At 31.9% G+C, this 22,088-nt stretch overlaps 1 protein-coding gene across 2 annotated transcripts; it reads left to right on the forward strand.

The window, feature by feature from the left end:
- Positions 1-3,201: 3,201 nt before the first annotated feature.
- LOC143057329 (endoglucanase E-4-like) lies at positions 3,202-21,585 on the forward strand. Of its 2 annotated transcripts, none has more exons than XM_076230629.1 (12): positions 3,202-3,331; positions 5,013-5,211; positions 6,284-6,488; positions 7,006-7,176; positions 7,873-8,057; positions 9,262-9,421; positions 10,862-10,973; positions 12,317-12,467; positions 15,607-15,763; positions 16,234-16,399; positions 20,670-20,860; positions 21,512-21,585. In XM_076230629.1, exons 1-12 carry the CDS (start codon positions 3,213-3,215, stop codon positions 21,550-21,552), a joined length of 1,857 nt encoding a protein of 618 aa, XP_076086744.1. In that variant the 5' UTR covers positions 3,202-3,212; the 3' UTR covers positions 21,553-21,585. The 2 variants fall into 2 exon arrangements, with proteins under 2 accessions (XP_076086744.1, XP_076086745.1); XM_076230630.1 differs by lacking the exon at positions 3,202-3,331 and adding an exon at positions 3,531-3,554.
- The last annotated feature ends 503 nt before the right edge of the window (positions 21,586-22,088 follow it).

A 22,088-nucleotide genomic window follows, 5' to 3' on the forward strand; every position in this document is an offset into this window, starting at 1 on the left:
CTGTCTCGTACAATTGACCAAATTCATGATTTTTTAGCCATATATAAGACATATCCTTAATTGTAACTTTTCAAAAGAGATCTAAACATCTGTCAAAAGTATATTTATTTGTTTGATATCTAAAATAGATCATTCATTCGAATTAAACGTAATATGTTATAACAATATTTTTAACGTTTTAAAGATAATTTGTCCAAACTCTGGTAATAAAGTAACATATAATTTAAAAATGATTGATATTTTACAGTAATATTGACTTTTGAAAAATGTATGTCTCTCATAAAACTGACTTAAATCACGATCTAAATCAATATTTACGATATAAACTTCTGAAAAAAGGAAATAATAGAAGAAAAATGGGATAATATTGACAGAATATGAATATGATGATTTGGTATGACGGCCAATGAGACAACGTTTACTCTCAGTCTACTCAACAATGCATAAAAGGTTAACAACTATAGGCCAAAGTACGGTCGTCAACGCGGTTTTTTTGCTTACACCGAAAAGGAAGCTTTAAGGGAGTTCGCTTCTTAGTTTTGAAGTAATTAACTTTTCAAAAGACTAGCTTATATCAATAGGGGATTAAAAAATGAATCCAACGAGCAAATAAAATAAATAGGTCATCGTGCTTGTTTTTTGAGATATAAGCCATTGAAATTTTGGCGGAAAAATATTCTCTCTTGACTTTTCATAGCTTTATCATTGACAAGTTGAAGATCTCAAAAACTGTTAATTAAAATTTTATAAGACTTTTACAGATGGCTTATCTTTATACATGTAAAAGATTTACAAAAAGACAAATGGGGGTCACCGGGCAAAAGATTTCAAAGCATTCAAATGGATAAAACCAGAGGATTCCGAAATCTGACAAAAAAAATCAAAACATGACAAGCCAGCTTCCTTAAAGAGCCCAACAATGACTAACGTAAAACAATCCAAACAATAAAACTAACTGTCTAATGCATATAAAACGAGAAACGGGAAACACATGACGATTGACAACTATCTATCCAAGTCACAATGTATAGATAATAAGTAAATAATTATAGACCGAAATACAACATTCAACGTATATTCTTGGCACTCACCGTACAGCAAGCTATGAAGGGCCTCATAATAACTAAGGTAAAACAATACAAACAGAACATAAATGGGTCTAATCTATAAAAAAGAAAAAAAAAATGTGAGAAACAAATGACACCTGCCTCATCCAAGTCACATAAAAAAGTAAACAATTTTAAGTGAAAATGCGACCTTCAATACACGCCCATTGCATGCATCAACAATTTTTTGTTGTTTATAGTTAAAGATCTTTTGGCAATTGCATTCTTTATGAATATCACACACATAATCCCAAGCTCTAGCAGACAAACAATGATCTATAATGAGTCGATAAGGAGAGACTATCAGAAATATGAACGTATGTTGCAGATTTCAGGCACATGTACGCCCTGTTTTAAGGATAAAACTAACCAAGAAATCTAAATACAAAAAATTTTGTAACCCTCTTTTTTCATTTTACCAAAAAAAAGAATTAAAATGAAAAATGATTAAAGCAGAATTACCAAATACTGTTTCTTTTCACGAAACCGTTTAGTATTAGGACATCAGTTTTGTTTTTAATTTATTGCAACGGATGATTTATTATAGTGTTAAACTAGTAATGTCTTCAAGAGATTTTAAGATATCATGGTTTATACAATTGTGCTATCAAGCAGTATCCAAATTTTGTTTCTGATGGTGTTTAAAAATTTATTTGATGATCTCATCCGTCAACTAATTACATACCAATCATGAACATGGATTATGGGGTAATTTAAAAGTTTGTGTCTCATCCTTGAACTAACATGCCAATAATAGAACATGAATTAGGGGGTAATTTAAAAGGTTTTGATCTCATCCGTCAACTAACATGCCAATAAAACAACCTGGATTAGGGGGTAATTTAAAAGGTTTTAATCTCATCCGTCAACTAACATACCAATAATAGAACATGGATTAGGGGTTATTTTAAAAGTTTTTAATCTCATCCGTGAACTAACATACCAATACTAGAACATGGATTAGGGGATAATTTAGCAGTTTTTGATATCATCCGTCAACTAGCATTACATGGCAATAATAGAACATGGATAAGGGGATAATTTAAAAGTGTTTGGCTTATATATCATAAACTAAACGTAAGTATAAAAAAGAAGAGGTGGCATGATTGCCAATGAGACAACCGTCCACAAGAAACCAAAATGACACAGAAATTAACAGAAATAGGTCACTGTACAGCCTTCAACAATGAGCAAAGCTCATACCGCATAGTCAGCTATAAAAGGCCCCGAAATGACAATGTAAAACAATTAAAAAGAGAAAACTAACGGCCTTATTTATTTTAAAAAAATTGAACGAAAAAAATTTGTAACATATAAACAAAGTACAACCACTGAATTACAGGCTTCTGACTTGGGACAGGCACATACATGCATAATGTGGTAGGGTTAAACGTAAGTTCTAATGATCATGAAAGTTGTTATAAATCTTCAAATTATTGACCATGAAGTTTTACAGTTTTTTGGTTGTTATTTTAATAATTATTTTCGATAGACACACTAAGTTGTGAAACTGACCAAAACAATTAAATCTCACATTAAGTCAGGACTAGATGTTTTTAATTTACCCCTAATGGTATTTTTATATATTTGAATATCATTTTTACCTATTTTTTCATTTTTCCAGAAATCATGATGTAAAGAAACTGCTGACAGCAAACATCTGACCTACCGAATTAGACTCATAACTGGGTTTGTAACATACGGTTCACGAAGATGCCTACTAGTGGTGCAGAAACCGTTGACTTCTCCATTTGATTTCATCTTCGATCTTTCGTTTGGTTTAGTCGGGAGTTTTTTCTGCGTAGTGCTTTGTGGCACTTTGTTCGTCTCTTTTTATTTTTGGAATGATGTTCTGGATTTTTTCACACATCTTTTTAATCACCACATTGTAAGACTTGTATATAAATTAATATAAACACTGAAGATAACCTAATTGATTATTATCAGAAATTGTTTTTCAAAATTTTCTCTTGCGTAAGACATGACAATCTTTATTTAAAGATATTTATTTAGCTATATAAAACCCGATAATAACATGAATGATTATAAATAGAATTCACAGATTATACAATTGACATGTAATACCTCTTTCACTGTCATTCTAACATGTTTCAAAAGTTCAAGGATAAGAAATTTCCCATCTTATCTGCTAACCCATACCGAATTATATTTAGTTTAACGACTTTGATTGTTCTAAAGATTAGCTGTAAGCAAGGTAGACTTAGGTAAGCGTATTGTACGAAATAAATTGTGTATTACAAAGACGTTTTAAGCCAATCGCAAATTGTAAATTTATGCTTTGGATTTTTTTTTATTAGCAAACAGCAATAGAAAATCCAATTTCCTCAAACATACCACATTTGATCTCTGGTGGAAAGCAGTGTCATTGACAATCATAACAGATAATGTTTTTTTTTATTTTCTGTAGTTGATTTTTTTCTGCTTATGGTAAGTTTAAAAGGTTATATTAAATATTTATTTCAAAATAATGCCGTTTTTTTTTTATACTTTTTGTCTTATTTAGTTTTATCAGGTCTTTACTTTTTGTAGATATTTTTGAAATTCAAACAATGGACTGCACTGTTCTAAATTTACATATGTAAATATATCTCTCAAATGTAGGTCAATCAACTTCAATTACGCTAAATCAACACTTTATAAAATATCTATACAGCATGCACACTTTTCACTCAAATTGCAATATTTTCACCAGTATTGCATAAACCTGTTAAAATCGTTTATACTGAGAGTTTATTATTAAATTTTCAATTGTATTCTTATATTCGTATATCTAGCAAGTTCCTTTGTACTTACCAGTCGATTACATAAGCAAGTTCCTTTGTACTTAAAAATCGACTACATAAGCAAGTTCCATTGTACTACCCTGTCAATTCAACATTCTTCAAAAGTTCAGAAACCAGGTTAGAAATGTGAAGTCTTATCTTTAATATATTCTGTACTAAATTGGGTGTAATAATTGGACCTGTGCTGACGTAGCTACATAACGGCAAATATAAGTTAATGTTGTGTCCAGATAAAACATAAGTTACTTAAGAAATGATCGCACTTGCAATGTTTATACAATTGTATTTAACACAAAAAAAAATAGTATTCATTGAAACCAATTTATTATTATGGAGTATGTATTAAATCAATACACAGTTCTACTAAAACAATTTATATTATTAGTACCTGGTTGTTTTAAACGCTAGTGACTTATCATTTTTTTTTATGTGCGATGAAACTGAGATATGCTTATTAAGATTACAGAAGTACTAGAAATGCCTTATTAAACATTTAAAAAGTACATTGTCTAACATAAATTTTCATACGAAGTTTAGTAATAGAACGAACAGCATGTACCATCGATTATTGTCTCATGTTTCATCAAGAGTAAAAATAAATGCTGTTACGTCTGAACATATTATTAACCTAGTGTTTTTATTCTGAAATTTAACATTTATTCTAGTGCTGAACACACTTTTTTAAAACAATATATATGTTGCATGATATTTGTATAGTAGTTTGTTGATAGGAGACGTAGCCCATAGAAATTTGACGCGAATGTCGTACGATTGAGAGGTTTAGCTAGTCATACACCTAGGATTTATCCACCATTTTTCATATAAGAAAATGTCTGTACAAAGTTAGAAAATATGACAGTTGTTATCCATTCGATTGATGTGTTTGAGCTCTTGATTTTGCCATTTGATTAGAAACTTTTCGTTTTGAATATTCTTTGAGTTTTGTATTTTTGTTAATTTAATAGAAACACCCAGTAATCATCACTGTAAATGTTTTCAAGTAATTTGACTTCTTGAAACTTATTCAGTATCTAAACTCAAGAAAAACAACAGAGAAGATTGAGCATAAAACATGATATATACCTATAAATTTTTCCATTAGAAACCAAGTCACCATGTTGTTGCCTTGGTTACTAGTACTTCCGTCACTTACGGCAGCTGTGTCAACCTTAACAACGACACTTACCAAAATGCATAATTGGGATGACAATTTTGAGGCACATCTCGTTTGGAATCTTCAGGAGGAATTGAATGGTTGGGAGGCAATCATTACTTTTGATCAACCAATTGCAAGTATAACGGTAAAATATATATGATATATATACGTATACTTTATTTGTCGCAGAATGTATAGAGAATTAACATGGGATATGTTACAAAATACAACTAGATAAAATAAACTTGGACTAAGTCAAAGACTATGAAAGGGCTGAATTCGTTTTATTGTATTTGGTTTTTTAATCATTAAATTATAATGATAATTAGGACAAATATTACATTTGTTATATCAATAATCAAAAGATATAAGTCACAAAGGGGACAATTTACGATACCATACATCAAATGAAAAGAGACAAAACATAAATAAAAATATCAGCAAAAGACAAAACACAATAACAAAACACTACACAGATAATGACAGATTGGACAAAACGAGCCAGAATAACTCAAATGATCTGTGCTAAGCAGTTCCTGTTTCACTAGAAGAACCCAACGTGTTACGTACACACATAATTGAAGTACATATTAGGTAAAAAGGTGATTTCAGTAATGGCATAATGGAGGGAAAGAGAACAGGATTATGTCCTTTAAACAGTAGAAATCTCTACTAGTCTTTTGTAGGTTGCAAAACCATTACAATTCTCCGAATTTTAGTATTGTGTTCTGCTCTGGCAAATGATATTGTTGAATAATCCGTTGTGTAACCTTAAACATTTGTTAAATGTATGCATAATAGATTTTGTAGCTATACGAGTTGAACCAACGTCCTTTTCCCCATTGTGACATTTTCACTGTGTATTAATTTGTACGGCGTACCACGATATGCTCACGCTGTCTCCTACGTTACCTGGGTGCTCATTTGTAATATTGACGTGTCTCTTTCTGTTTGATTCCTTATACTTTTTAATTTTAGTAACAGCTTTGACTTATAATCTACTCCAATTTATGCATTTGTAATATTGGTGAAGTCACAAGATTCAAATGTTGATGGTATCCCATTTAAAATATATTTTAACTTCAAATATCTCTGTTGGATACCATGAACTATCGTCCATTATGGATTTGGTTTACGATTGTCCGATAAGACTGATCCCTTATTCCCGTTTGCAAATAGATTTTGCATATTTTTTTTTTAAATGATTCTTTTAACAGCAATACATGGCGGACGAGGTTACTCATTCAGCAGACAAAAAAGTGTGGACATTTGTCAACAAACCACACACTGCTATCGCTCATACAGGAGGATCACTGGATTTTAAAATTGGGGGTAAATTTAGTGGAAGTAGTCCACCAACGGCAACAGCAATTTTGAAAAACTTTGGCGATGATGGTTTCACTGTGCCTCCAGTTCCTAACAGTAAGAACGTTATTTATGATTGCACAGATAGAAAAGTCTTCTGAAATATATGTTCGTAAATGATCATATTTTTCGAGATTTCACTCGATTATCTTAGATGTTCGTAGAGCCGAGTATATCTTGTTTTCTCTTTCTTTAAATTCGTTATTTGCATACTAGATAAAATTAAAATAAAACATCGTGCTTTTCCACCTGATATCTATACTAGAATAAAAAAAAAACAATCAACAAATCGATCGTAATTTCAAAACCTTAAATCATGTTTATATATTGTCTATACACCTAGACTTTATTTTAGCTGTATTTGAATATTCTTTTGTTATTTTTGGTTCTAAATGCCCGTTAACTTCGTATTTCAATCGCCTTTTTTTAAAACTTTGTTGATTCAATCATCACTGATACGTCTTTAGTAGACAAAACATGCGTCTGGCGTACGCAATTATAAATCTGGTATCTCTGATGAGTTAATTATTCAGATAGATTATATATTTATGAGCTGATAAAACATATTTTACAGCTGATGGAACTAAATATAATTACGACGAAGTACTTGAAAAGTCGATTTTGTTCTATGATGCGCAAAGATCTGGGAAACTTCCGGCAGACAACCCAATTCCATGGCGTGCTGATTCCGCGCTAAATGATCAGGGAACTAATGGTGAAGACTTGACGGGTGGATGGTATGACGGTAGGCAGCTTTTTAATAAAAAAAAAAATGATAAATGCGTGATTGATCATCTTGCTGCATCGACTTATTATGCGAAAAATTTATGATATGAAAATGGAGAATATTTAAGAGAATGATTGGAAAAAGCTTAAGAACAGTGCATATTAATGAAGTCAGGTGAAATAAATAAAAAAAAAAGGAATGAAATCTAAAATTGTTACTTTAAATCATAGGATAATTAATTAAGAAACAAATACTTAGTATCCTAAACATATTGGTAGGTCATGGAACTTCTTTTATAGATATTTCTGATTGTAAAAAAAAAACGGTGAGTAAAGATGGATTTGATCTTTTACTTTATATTTTGCATTGGCATAATTTGGGTCTCAAATCGTAAGAAAAGAATCTAAAATCTGCTTTAATTTTTGTAAATGACCTTTAATATCCTATTGAAGACTTTTATGAAAATGAACAGTGTGTGCTATTGGAAAAAATATTTAACTTTGTATCATAGGAAAAATACAAAAGGGTCCGATCATATGACGAAAATACATAAACGTTACACGATTACATCCTTAATACATTATTATTATATATGAATAACAGAATTAAGAAGTGTCAGTGTTGTGTTGCTTACGTTTTTGGGTTGATTTATTTTGGTTACACATGGTAACAAATAGTTTTTGATGACAAATCTTGAAATTTCACCTTTTCCAGCTGGTGACAATGTAAAATTTGGTTTCCCAATGGCTGCTACGACCACACTGCTCGGATGGAGTCTTTTAGAGTATGCTGAGGCCTACCGCGCTAGTGGACAGCTTGGGGAAATGTTTGACTGCATAAGATGGCCCTTGGAGTGGCTATTGAAATGCCATACCGGAGAAAATGAACTATATGTTCAGGTAAACTTTAAAAAAAAAGTATTTAAGATAAATATCGTATTTATTTTAATTTTAGTCGTTAGGATAATAAGCACAATTAAGAAAGTAAATAATAAACACCAACACAAACAAAGCACTTCTTTCTAGTAAAACATAACCAAAATTAACCTTATGTCTATGACGTTTTCTATCAATAAAGTAATCACAATATGATATACCATTGAAATTATTAGTTCTAGTGTGTCAGTTGTTTACATAATTACAAAATATTGTAATGTTTTATTAACACAACTTATGTTATTTAAAACTCTAAATAAATACGAGTTCACTGATGAGTCTTATGTAGACGAAACGCGCGTCTGGCGTACCAAATTATAATTCTGGTACCTTTGATAACTATTTAGTTGCATTTCAATAGATTTCTAAATATCCGTTGCACTTCAAAAGTGAAGCTACTTAATGTGATATTTGAATGAGCATTCTAAATTAAGAGCAATTTCAGTGAATTCCCTTTGCAATCAATAATTTCCTAATACAATATTACTAATATAATAAGGTATATTTATAAGTAACATAAACCACATTTATATATCATCCTTTGTTTTAAGAAAAATTCCAGATTACTGTTTTGATTATTAAATCAATATCATTAATAAATATTTTAAGTTTATCAAATTGATCTTTATCATAAACTACGCCAATTTTAATTTGGAATTCGAAGATAAATTTGGCTATATTTAGCACTAATCACTTATCGTTTTATTATATCGCATACATCTGAAGAAAGTATGTGACAATGATGTATTGAAACCAAATAAAAAAAAGAGTAATAAATCATTTTATAAATGTATTTTCTATACTTAGACATAACTGAAGTTCAAGATTGATTCAAAAGTTTTTTTTAATATAGACACCTCTTGCACATGTAATATTGTGATGAATACATCGACGTTTAAATGCGACTACAAATGTTAATAAAAGATCAGGTGATATCTGCTTACCCTTCCGGAGCACCTGAAACACCCCTATGTTTTGGTGGGGTTTGTGTTGCTTATTCTTTAGTTTTCTATGTTGTGTCATGTGTTCTATTGTTTGTCTATTTGTCTTTTTCATTTTTAGCCAGGCATTGTCAGTTTATTTTCGATTTATGAGTTTGACTGTCCCTTTGTTATTTTTCGTCCCTCTTTTATATGTATGATTTCCTAATACACTTGTTGAAACGAAGGTTGGAGATGGTGGCAAAGACCACGGAAGCTGGACAAGACCGGAAGATATGGGATCAGACAGACCGGCTTTTAAAATTACTGCCAGTAAACCCGGAAGTGACGTAGCCGCAGAATACGCAGCCGCCATGACAGTAGGATCGCTGGTTTTTAAAGACAAAGGTTTTATATTTATATTGTGCATACTGGTATACGTGACAAGACATTTGTTGTTTATTCTTTAGTTTTCTATGTTGTGTCGTGTGTACTATTGTTTTTCTGTTTGTCTTTTTTATTTTTAGCCATGGCGTTGTCAGTTTGTTTTAGATTTATGAGTTTGACTGTCCCTATGGTATCTTTCGTCCCTCTTTTAGATAATATGCTTTAAAGTCAAAAACATAATTGTCGTCAAATCATTTTCTTATGGGCAATACGTTACTGTCTATGCGTCCGTTCGTCCGTCCGTCCGTTCGTTCGTTCGTTTGTCCGTCCGTCTGTCCCGCTTCAGATTAAATTTTTCAGGTTAAAGTTTTTGGTCAAGGTAGTTTTTGATGAAGTTGAAGTTCAATCAACTTGAAACTTAGTACACATGTTCCCTATAATATGATCTTTCTAATTTTAATGCCGAATTAGAGATTGTACCCCATTTTCACAGTCCACTGAACATAGAAAAAGATAATGCGGATGGGGCATCCGTGTACTATGGACACACTCTTGTTATTTGTGTAGCCTTTTTACCAAAGTCAAAGTCGAAGTTATGCTGTAAAGTCAAAATTATATTTTGAAAAGAGATATCTATCTTAATATTAAGTTGTATTTTGTTGATCATTGATGAGATGTAGTTGTGTAATTGCTTTTTTTCTATAGAAAATTAATATTTATTGCGCTATAAAGCAGTTTCTCTAGAAGAAAATTACGTAAACAATACGTAGTTACACAACATATATAAAGCTAGTATAGCACACAATTCGTAATATGACTTTCTATTAATTGAATCCATAATACTTCTCATTTAGAGGAATTTGTTTTTCAAAGAACCAAGTTACGCCTACTCAACATTTATTTAAACAATTTATAGAGCTCCAACAAAAAAATCAAATAAAACAGTAAAGACAACCCTTACATAGACATATTAGTGTGTATATTATTAATGCAAGACCGTTCACTTTTGAAAATATATATGTATTATTTATTGGATTTTAGAAATATCATGCATATTTTAAAAGGAAAACAAATAATTATAAAATGCGAATCTAAACCATTGAGAAAGGGGCCCAATAAGACAACTTTAGTAGTGAGACTACGCATTAATCTTAATTGTAGTTCTATAAAGGGAGATATCAACCCTTACGTTCTGCTTTTATACATCACAATGACAATTATGTCACTATATTGGTCGAATATACATTTTTTAATAATGTAAACTAATAAGAAAATGTTGATATACCTTTGTGGAAAAATTACCGAGAATGTATTAGGTTATGAAGAGGAGAATTACAAATATGATATGTTTTAGACATACTAATGGGTGAATTGTAATTTGACTAAATGACACAATGAAGATATTAAATTTAGCATTCGTATTCGATCAAATTTATAACAATATCATTTAACATTTTTCAGATCCGGCTTTTTCAGCCAAACTATTGACACACGCAAAACAGTTGTACACCTTTGCTAAAACTTACACAGGAAAGTATAGTGATAGCGTGAACGCTGCAGCTGCTTATTACAGGTAAAGGCCCCTTTGAGCTAAATTTGAAGGCATATTCAATAAAAAAAACACTATAAGAGGAATATATATAGTCCATCTCTTTCCTCCTAAAACAGATAGTAATGACAATATTTTACTAGAAACCATATGGTGATTGAACGTACTTGGCGTTAGTTAAGATCATCACGAAAGGTATTATGTATTACACTATTAATATTGAGGAGGTGTCTTGTCAATGTAGTATTGAAGTGTTATAACTGGTTGTTTCGGTGTTTGCCCTTGAATTGATTAAAAGTTAGTTGTTTAGAACCCGGGATTTAAAAGAATTGGAATATTATATTCTGAATATTTATGTGGTACCGAAATGCAATTTCATACAGAATAACCGTTGTCTTTCATTATAATTATATCGAATAGAGAAAAACAAATACAAACAGTTTCCGTGGTGAGAAATATTAACCCTGCATTTCGTTCTCACAAGATACGAAGCAAAACAAATGCAGATAGATTTGTGCGTTGATTTGTATTTTACATAGTTATTGACTGAAAGTTCCGGTCGGTAGCTAGACAAATAAACCTAAGAAATAAAAGATATAATATAAGCTCAGAATTGCCATCAAATGTTTAAACATAAAAGCTGTGTAGTTACCTTATTTTTAAACGGAGTCAAGTTATAAAATTTACAACTTTAGAGATACCAAGTAGTTTTAAAAGAACGTCTTCAGGGCTATTATGACATGCACACACATGAACATAAAGATTCACGATGCAACAGTATGTTTTTAAGGAAACAACTGGAGCTTGAAATATAATCAACAAACTTATTCACCTAGATTGCTCTGGTGACACGCTAAATCCTTTCTAGCGCAACTTCAGCGGGATTATTTTTGTGATTTTCTCACATTGTTGATGTACATGTATTTAAGAGAGAAGTCGCAAGTATGACATATTTGCTACGATAAAATTGGCGTTTTTTTCATTTCGTGAAAAAAAAATTAATTGTGAAAATGTGTTTTCAGTAATACTTTATTCACAGTGGTATCATTCATTTTTTCATTATCGAATGCACTGCTAAAATAGGAAAACAAAGATATGTCTTATAATTTTTTCTTCATAACAATATGAAAGCTAAACAATAATATAAGATTCCCCGTGAAAAATGTGATAGGTACGTACGATTTAATTGTTTTATTTTGCTCGTTTTAACATTGATTACATGGGGAGACATACAATTTTTTTTCGCAATTCACAACAAACAATGCAAAAAAAGCTTTAGTCCAGAGGGAAATCCTAAACAAAAGTAGTTCTTGTGTAAATGAGGAACGAGAGTCCTCTACATATATATGTATCTGTTTTCAATCTAGATCCAGCGAGTTCGAAGACGAGCTAACATGGGGAGGAGCATGGTTGCATAGAGCTACCGGAGAGGCCTCATATTTAGCTGATGCCGAAAAACATTATGAAACCGGTGCAGCGTGGGGAACGTCGTGGGACGAGAAAAATGCAGGAAACATGGTACAGTTCTTTAGCTAATATTTTGCATAATGTACGTTGATCTAAATACAACGTTAATTATATCAAATACATATATTGATTATGTAATTAACATTTACAAAATTATTAACGACTTATGTAGAACAGTCATTCCCAAAAAATGTGTACAATTACAAAATTTCAGTGTCGCCGGCAAATAACCACAAAATGCAAGCTTAACATATGTCACAGATAATCTTTTTCGTGTTCTAAGTGATTAATATGTATACTAAAATAAAATGATATTCTTTTGTGATGTATATCGTAAATATATTTGTGTGATTTTCTATTCAATATACGGAAATCATACGAATTCCGAATGTCGCCAAGAAAAACTCCAAATATCGGTGTGAATTAAAATACTTTATTTCATCTAAATCATGATTAGATTTGGTTTTTTTATTTGACACTATATTAATTTTTATCCACAAAAACATTTTAGAATCAAAAGTTATAATATACACTTTGATTTACCCAATAAACCAATGTCGCCGATAAACGTATAACCTACCGTAACGTATCTTTAGGTACAGTCAAAACATATTTATATGATTGGAAATCATGCCCAAAGTGACTTTAAGCAAAGTTGATACATCAAATTTTAAAATCCTGCCTTTAACTTTTATTGCAATGAAACGAAAAATAAAAAAAAATCTTCTCTTTCTCTTTTTTTCGATTGTCGCATATAAGAATCCAACCTACGTAACGCGTATTTTGGAACGCACTAACCAAGAACAAATCAAAATGATGATTATTTCATTGAAAGCACCCATAAAGCTTCTCAATAATCAGTTTGGAGAAAACAACTCAACAATATTGTTACATATTTCCATGTATAATGTAAATAAAACTAACCTCCGTTTAAATAACCTCCGTGACGCAGTTATTTACAGTTAAGTTGTCAGACTTGTTTTATCAGTATCAGCGGCTGCCACCACTGCCGAAAGTCATTTTTGTAGCAGACATCATTTATTATAAAGTAAACAGACAAACAAAATACAGATTTTGAGAAAAAAAATGTTGTTTTGAGAAAGGTAGGTTAACTTGTTTTTTCCCTATTATGTGAGCAACATTATAACGTTTAATAAACGTTATATCAGCCATTTTCTTAGATTTAAAATAGTCTACAACACAACTTGTGTAATTACGACGACAATCATAACTTTAACAGCGGTTTATGGCAAACATTTTCAAGATTATTTAGGACTCATCAATGTAACGGAGGTTATGCAAATAAAAAAAAATCTAAAGATGCATGTAAACACGATCATACCAATTGAAATTCTTGTACATTGTTATAGATACCAAATCAGTTCATCAATTATCACTAATAAAAATCAAAAGATGATGTCAATCATAGACGACATCATTGATTTACGTTACGGAGGATAGAAATTTAAGGAAAAAATGTTTTTTTTCTCTAACAGGACTAAGAAAAATGTTTAATTCTGTTGTCTTGTTTGTCATTTAATTCCAATATTTACATTCATTTGTATGTTTGCTGTTGGTAAGAACTGGAATTGTCCGTTATGGAGGTTTTAAATGTCGTTACAGAGGATAGAAATTTTCGAAATGAAACTATTTTGACTCCAAAACTTCATAGTTGAGTATAATACATACATTATGGTGTGAAGAAAGATGACATTATCTGTATAGAGCTAATAAGATTAATAAGTTGAACAGTATTCGGTTTAGGTAAAACATATTTTTGAGTGAAAGTTCATGAATCGTTACGGAGATTTTGACAAGAACAAGTCCATTTGACTAAAAGAAACATATAACTTGATAGAAAACAGTTTTTTAGTTTGTAATGTCAATAAATTGTTTAGAAAAGCTAGCACTAAAGAGTTAAGGGTTACTATGTATCAGCATTCAGATACTGGTTTGATATCAACCTCCGTAACAAAGATGGGGGTGTGGATTAATACAAGCATAAAAAATACATACAAGTGATTCAAAACATAAATAATAGGGTTTTTCCTTGGAAGCTGTATTATGAAACTAAAATATTATACAGCATAACATTTCATTAGTTTAAATTTATTACTAAATATGTTGTGAAAACTGCTTATTTGAATTATTTTTTAAACACTATATTAATTCAGACCTTAAAATTGGTATTTGCTTTCAATATATACAGAATAATACGTATAAATCAGTTTGCTATGGTGGTAAATGTAACCCATTTCACATGAGCCCGGATTTAAATCTTGTGTTTTTCTCTAATGCAATTTTTAAGATGACTTTATACAACACTAACCTCCGATACGTTCATACTTACCTTGTCTTACAAAAAATGCTAAAACTAGAAAACAACTAAAATGGTGTAAGTAAAAATTTAAAAAATGACAGACTAGATATAGACACAGAAGAAAACAACACTCTCTCTCTGCTCAGTTGAAATTTATTTTTTAACAGTGTCTACATTCGAATTGTACCCATTTTTTGGGAATGACCCAGAAACGTCCGATGTTTTATTAAAACCCTAGGTTATTTTTCTCCGTATGTGACTTTGATATTGGCTACTATGTTTCGTTGCATCTATATATCCGATGCAACGAGATATAAATATAATATTACCACAATCAAAAGCATTGCCATTATAAGGAGGAATACTGAACTTATTTGGCCTTTGGAAATGTTCTAGATTCTACGAAGGTAGAACAAGGTAAAGGAAGATAACTCTAACGTTCCATTATATATCTGTTTTGCTTTTGGAAAAGTTAATTTCATCAAATTAATGCTTTTCTAAACATTATTGTGATAAAGAATAAGAATAATGTTACTCAAAAGTTGAGAATTTATGTATTATAATGGTTTACATAAACTTACCCGTAATATTCTTAAACGAAGGTCTACCCCTTTAGAAATATGTCAGACTTCGTTATGTACATTGTCGCAAGGTTGCAAAAGATTCGCCAAATAGTATGGGGCAAATCCTTATAACCGTCATAAAAAGTATAGTCTGGGAAACAAATAATTTAAGAAACATAATGAATGAGTACAATGTTCTTTTAAAACAGATTTATGTCTCCGCAGTGTGTAAATCGGTTAAAGTTATATTTTCAGGTTCTACATTTTATTGATAATCAATTTTATTTTTCTCATATATTTTTGGTAGATTCTTTTGTACAATATGACAAAGAAGGATATTTACAAACAAGATCTAGAAGCCACATTTACTGACTGGTTACCAGGTGGAACTGGTACTGCTGCATTACCCTATTCCCCAAAAGGACTGGCATTCAGACTGCAATGGGGATCTCTCAGATATACGTGTATGTATAACGTATTCAACATTTAAACGAACGTCTTCCGTTTGATTTTGTCAGTTTTCATGGACTTAGCTTTTTAAATGAACCTTGGAGTTCGGTATTTTTGTTTATAATTTCTATCAGTATAATTATAATTGAAATGATGTCCTGATGCATAGATTACTTACAATCTGAAATTAGATAATGTTATAAGAAATTATCAAGATTTCCCATGTTCGTTTACTTGAAAGGAAATCTGATTATCCTTTTCATGAACAGAATGCTAAATTCGAACTATATCCAGATATTATAAATGATATTGGTATATTAATTTCATTTTTTACATACTTTAATCCTTATAAAACGATAGTTGATGAGTAGGGAGAATTTGCAAACTTATTTTACATGTTTTATATAATTCATAATAATTGAATAAATGGGTGTGACAACACATCGTGTAATTATCTTACGAGGACTTGCTTGTTATGTTGTAGCTAATATGGCCTTTATGGCTCTTCTAACTGCTGAATTAGGCATACATCCAATGGAGTATCGAAAATGGGCTAAAAGTCAAATCGGATACGCTCTTGGAGATACTGGGAGAAGTTTTGTTGTTGGATTCGGAGTTAATCCTCCCACACAACCACATCACAGGGGAAGGTATTTAGTCTTCCTATTAAATTCCAACCTGCACTTGTCACAAAAAGGGTTAACTTCTATGGTGTTAACTTCTCCCTCAGGCAAAGTTGGCTTTAGATGAATTTGGCTATATATTTTAGGTATTTTTGACATACAGCTCTTCAACGGTTTCGGTACTTATACATCTTCGGATTTCAAATGTTTGGCTTTGAGCGTTCTTGATGAAGGTATATCCAGAAAAGCGCTTCGGACGCAAGAAATTAATAACGTGTTGTTTTCAATATTTTACATCACTGGGTCGATACCTCTGCTGGTGGACTATCAGTCCCCGAGGGTATCATCAGCTCAGTAGTCAGTATTTCGGTACTGACATGATATAACAAACTTTACTAAAATTTGTCCGTTTATAAATTTATAAATTTTTTAGAAACTAAGGTTTCAACTCCCTCAGGCAAAGTTGGCTTTAGATGAATTTGGCTATATATTTTAGGTATTTTTGACATACAGCTCTTCAACGGTTTCGGTACTTATACATCTTCGGATTTCAAATGTTTGGCTTTGAGCGTTCCTGATGAAGGTATATCCAGAAAAGCGCTTCGGACGCAAGAAATTAATAACGTGTTGTTTTCAATATTTTACATCACTGGGTCGATACCTCTGCTGGTGGACTATCAGTCCCCGAGGGTATCATCAGCTCAGTAGTCAGTATTTCGGTACTGACATGATATAACAAACTTTACTAAAATTTGTCCGTTTATAAATTTATAAATTTTTTAGAAACTAAGGTTTCAACTCCCTCAGGCAAAGTTGGCTTTAGATGAATTTGGCTATATATTTTAGGTATTTTTGACATACAGCTCTTCAACGGTTTCGGTACTTATACATCTTCGGATTTCAAATGTTTGGCTTTGAGCGTTCCTGATGAAGGTATATCCAGAAAAGCGCTTCGGACGCAAGAAATTAATAACGTGTTGTTTTCAATATTTTACATCACTGGGTCGATACCTCTGCTGGTGGACTATCAGTCCCCGAGGGTATCATCAGCTCAGTAGTCAGTATTTCGGTACTGACATGATATAACAAACTTTACTAAAATTTGTCCGTTTATAAATTTATAAAAATTTTTTAGAAACTAAGGTTTCAACTCCCTCAGGCAAAGTTGGCTTTAGATGAATTTGGCTATATATTTTAGGTATTTTTGACATACAGCTCTTCAACGGTTTCGGTACTTATACATCTTCGGATTTCAAATGTTTGGCTTTGAGCGTTCCTGATGAAGGTATATCCAGAAAAGCGCTTCGGACGCAAGAAATTAATAACGTGTTGTTTTCAATATTTTACATCACTGGGTCGATACCTCTGCTGGTGGACTATCAGTCCCCGAGGTTATCATCAGCTCAGTAGTCAGTATTTCGGTACTGACATGATATAACAAACTTTACTAAAATTTGTCCGTTTATAAATTTATAAATTTTTTAGAAACTAAGGTTTCAACTCCCTCAGGCAAAGTTGGCTTTAGATGAATTTGGCTTTATATTTTAGGTATTTTTGACATACAGCTCTTCAACGGTTTCGGTACTTATACATCTTCGGATTTCAAATGTTTGGCTTTGAGCGTTCCTGATGAAGGTATATCCAGAAAAGCGCTTCGGACGCAAGAAATTAATAACGTGTTGTTTTCAATATTTTACATCACTGGGTCGATACCTCTGCTGGTGGACTATCAGTCCCCGAGGGTATCATCAGCTCAGTAGTCAGTATTTCGGTACTGACATGATATAACAAACTTTACTAAAATTTGTCCGTTTATAAATTTATAAATTTTTTAGAAACTAAGGTTTCAACTCCCTCAGGCAAAGTTGGCTTTAGATGAATTTGGCTATATATTTTAGGTATTTTTGACATACAGCTCTTCAACGGTTTCGGTACTTATACATCTTCGGATTTCAAATGTTTGGCTTTGAGCGTTCCTGATGAAGGTATATCCAGAAAAGCGCTTCGGACGCAAGAAATTAATAACGTGTTGTTTTCAATATTTTACATCACTGGGTCGATACCTCTGCTGGTGGACTATCAGTCCCCGAGGGTATCATCAGCTCAGTAGTCAGTATTTCGGTACTGACATGATATAACAAACTTTACTAAAATTTGTCCGTTTATAAATTTATAAATTTTTTAGAAACTAAGGTTTCAACTCCCTCAGGCAAAGTTGGCTTTAGATGAATTTGGCTATATATTTTAGGTATTTTTGACATACAGCTCTTCAACGGTTTCGGTACTTATACATCTTCGGATTTCAAATGTTTGGCTTTGAGCGTTCCTGATGAAGGTATATCCAGAAAAGCGCTTCGGACGCAAGAAATTAATAACGTGTTGTTTTCAATATTTTACATCACTGGGTCGATACCTCTGCTGGTGGACTATCAGTCCCCGAGGGTATCATCAGCTCAGTAGTCAGTATTTCGGTACTGACATGATATAACAAACTTTACTAAAATTTGTCCGTTTATAAATTTATAAATTTTTTAGAAACTAAGGTTTCAACTCCCTCAGGCAAAGTTGGCTTTAGATGAATTTGGCTATATATTTTAGGTATTTTTGACATACAGCTCTTCAACGGTTTCGGTACTTATACATCTTCGGATTTCAAATGTTTGGCTTTGAGCGTTCCTGATGAAGGTATATCCAGAAAAGCGCTTCGGACGCAAGAAATTAATAACGTGTTGTTTTCAATATTTTACATCACTGGGTCGATACCTCTGCTGGTGGACTATCAGTCCCCGAGGGTATCATCAGCTCAGTAGTCAGTATTTCGGTACTGACATGATATAACAAACTTTACTAAAATTTGTCCGTTTATAAATTTATAAATTTTTTAGAAACTAAGGTTTCAACTCCCTCAGGCAAAGTTGGCTTTAGATGAATTTGGCTATATATTTTAGGTATTTTTGACATACAGCTCTTCAACGGTTTCGGTACTTATACATCTTCGGATTTCAAATGTTTGGCTTTGAGCGTTCCTGATGAAGGTATATCCAGAAAAGCGCTTCGGACGCAAGAAATTAATAACGTGTTGTTTTCAATATTTTACATCACTGGGTCGATACCTCTGCTGGTGGACTATCAGTCCCCGAGGGTATCATCAGCTCAGTAGTCAGTATTTCGGTACTGACATGATATAACAAACTTTACTAAAATTTGTCCGTTTATAAATTTATAAATTTTTTAGAAACTAAGGTTTCAACTCCCTCAGGCAAAGTTGGCTTTAGATGAATTTGGCTATATATTTTAGGTATTTTTGACATACAGCTCTTCAACGGTTTCGGTACTTATACATCTTCGGATTTCAAATGTTTGGCTTTGAGCGTTCCTGATGAAGGTATATCCAGAAAAGCGCTTCGGACGCAAGAAATTAATAACGTGTTGTTTTCAATATTTTACATCACTGGGTCGATACCTCTGCTGGTGGACTATCAGTCCCCGAGGGTATCATCAGCTCAGTAGTCAGTATTTCGGTACTGACATGATATAACAAACTTTACTAAAATTTGTCCGTTTATAAATTTATAAATTTTTTAGAAACTAAGGTTTCAACTCCCTCAGGCAAAGTTGGCTTTAGATGAATTTGGCTATATATTTTAGGTATTTTTGACATACAGCTCTTCAACGGTTTCGGTACTTATACATCTTCGGATTTCAAATGTTTGGCTTTGAGCGTTCCTGATGAAGGTATATCCAGAAAAGCGCTTCGGACGCAAGAAATTAATAACGTGTTGTTTTCAATATTCTATGATCATGAAAATTCAAACTCTTGTCAGAAAAGACAGATTCATACTTCATGTATCAATTTTGACTTGTTACTGAATAACTAAGGTCAGATACGAAAAAGATATGAAAATCGTTGAAAATTCTAGGGTTTGTAAAAAGTTGCGTATCCCAAGGCAACGCAATCAGCATCCAGGTAACATGTTTTTTGGATATCTATTTTTTCAACTCTTTTTTGGAAATTAAAATAAACGGTCGTTGAATCTTTACTTCATTTAAAATAACAGCACGTCAGTCATAAACCAACCATTTCACGTATTTATCTCAATGGTATGATTAGTTTGTTAACTTTGCTAGTTTTGCTTTTGATAATATATTTCTGCACCAAACTAAATAAAACGTTTTAATCCTTGACATTACTGCTTCATTATAAAATAGCTTAGCAAATGTTATCAATATTTAAGAAACTATAAACATGTTACTATTTCTATATTGTACGACTGACAAAACAACCATTAAATTCCAGTTCATGCCCAATGATCCCAGCACCTTGTTCCTGGGACCAACAACAACAGAAAGGACCAAATCCTCATACGCTGTACGGTGCTCTGGTAGGAGGACCAGATCAAAACGACAAATACACAGACGTCAGGACTGACTATGTAAGCAACGAAGTGGCTTGTGACTACAATGCTGGATTCCAAGGAGCTGTTGCAGGTATTATAAATATAATCGCATATATTTCATACTTCTATTTCTAAAATGTATATGAATCTATAACTACAAATACACCACCGTTTTCAGAGGGATGAAGAGGCTGATCGTATTTTGCAGCCGAAAGCCCTAGCAATTATAATACGATGGTACAAAATAAAAGTTTAATATACAGTTTAGAAATTATTGAGGACGATACGTTTGAAGTTTGCATTATTGATAAAAAATGGAATTATTATTTGTAATAATTTGAAAACGGATTCTAACATTTTGATACAATATAAATAATGTATCTGTTCATATTTGTTTTGGTTAAGCGTATATAACGGTTTCAAATAGTAAAAAGGGAACTGTAAATATCTGCAACTATTGTCTAATGCATGACACCCTTACACTAAGGTTAAAAAAAAACTTTCATTGAAAAGTGACGCCATCGATGAATTTCAAAGAACAACGAAGAAGTGGTCAGTGCACAAAAACAATGATAAGTCCTTAAAATACATTTGTTGGTTCGCTTTTAGAAAGTTGTCAATGCTTTTCAATAAAACATGACGGACGGAAAATTTAAGCTTTAACGGAAAATCTTAATTGCCAGTGTTAAGCCAAAAACCTATACTCATTCGTCTAATATTTTACTGTTTTCTTTCATTCCAGGACTGAAGTCTTTACATGTTCGACATATTTTGGACAGATGATTTAACTTTTTATCAATAAATATAGTTTGAAAATGCTTTTATTTGGTATCTTGTAAAGAGATGTCTCATTGGCAACCATACCACATCTTTGTTTATATTTGTTCTAAGTGATGATTGCATTAACTTATATTAATGTGGTACTTTCATGAAAAATTCCTCACATCTTATGTATGAAAGATGTGAAAAATATTACAGTTTAAAATATAATGTCTAAAATTGCAAATGCATTGTATTGTAAAGGTTACCAAATACGCAAACGTAATCTGCTCTACACGAAAGCCAATTTTTTTTCATGTACTTGAAAAGACATTGTTTTTGCCTGAACTACGAAATTTTGTACTTTCACTAACTTACAAATATCTAACAGTTGAATATTAATAAACATCTAATACACCCACAGACAATGCTAAGACTGCAATCCTCCAAACAAAACACGATTGTTATTAAGTGACTTTAAGTAAGTAAATCTATTTGCTATGTCACATTCGCGTTACTGAGTTTCTTCATACATGTAATACTGTAATTCATCAAATACC

This window comes from Mytilus galloprovincialis, chromosome 13 (genome assembly GCF_965363235.1).
Source record: "Mytilus galloprovincialis chromosome 13, xbMytGall1.hap1.1, whole genome shotgun sequence".
Classification (NCBI taxonomy): Eukaryota; Metazoa; Mollusca; class Bivalvia; order Mytilida; family Mytilidae; genus Mytilus; species Mytilus galloprovincialis.

Bases quoted from the DNA above. Each gene is read 5' to 3' on its own strand.
- LOC143057329 (XM_076230629.1), top strand. From the start codon at position 3,213: ATGTTTCAAAAGTTCAAGGATAAGAAATTTCCCATCTTATCTGCTAAC. The intron at 10,974-12,316 runs GTAAAGGCCCCT...TTTTCAATCTAG, and splicing joins GCTGCAGCTGCTTATTACAG to ATCCAGCGAGTTCGAAGACG. The intron at 12,468-15,606 runs GTACAGTTCTTT...TATTTTTGGTAG, and splicing joins AGAAAAATGCAGGAAACATG to ATTCTTTTGTACAATATGAC.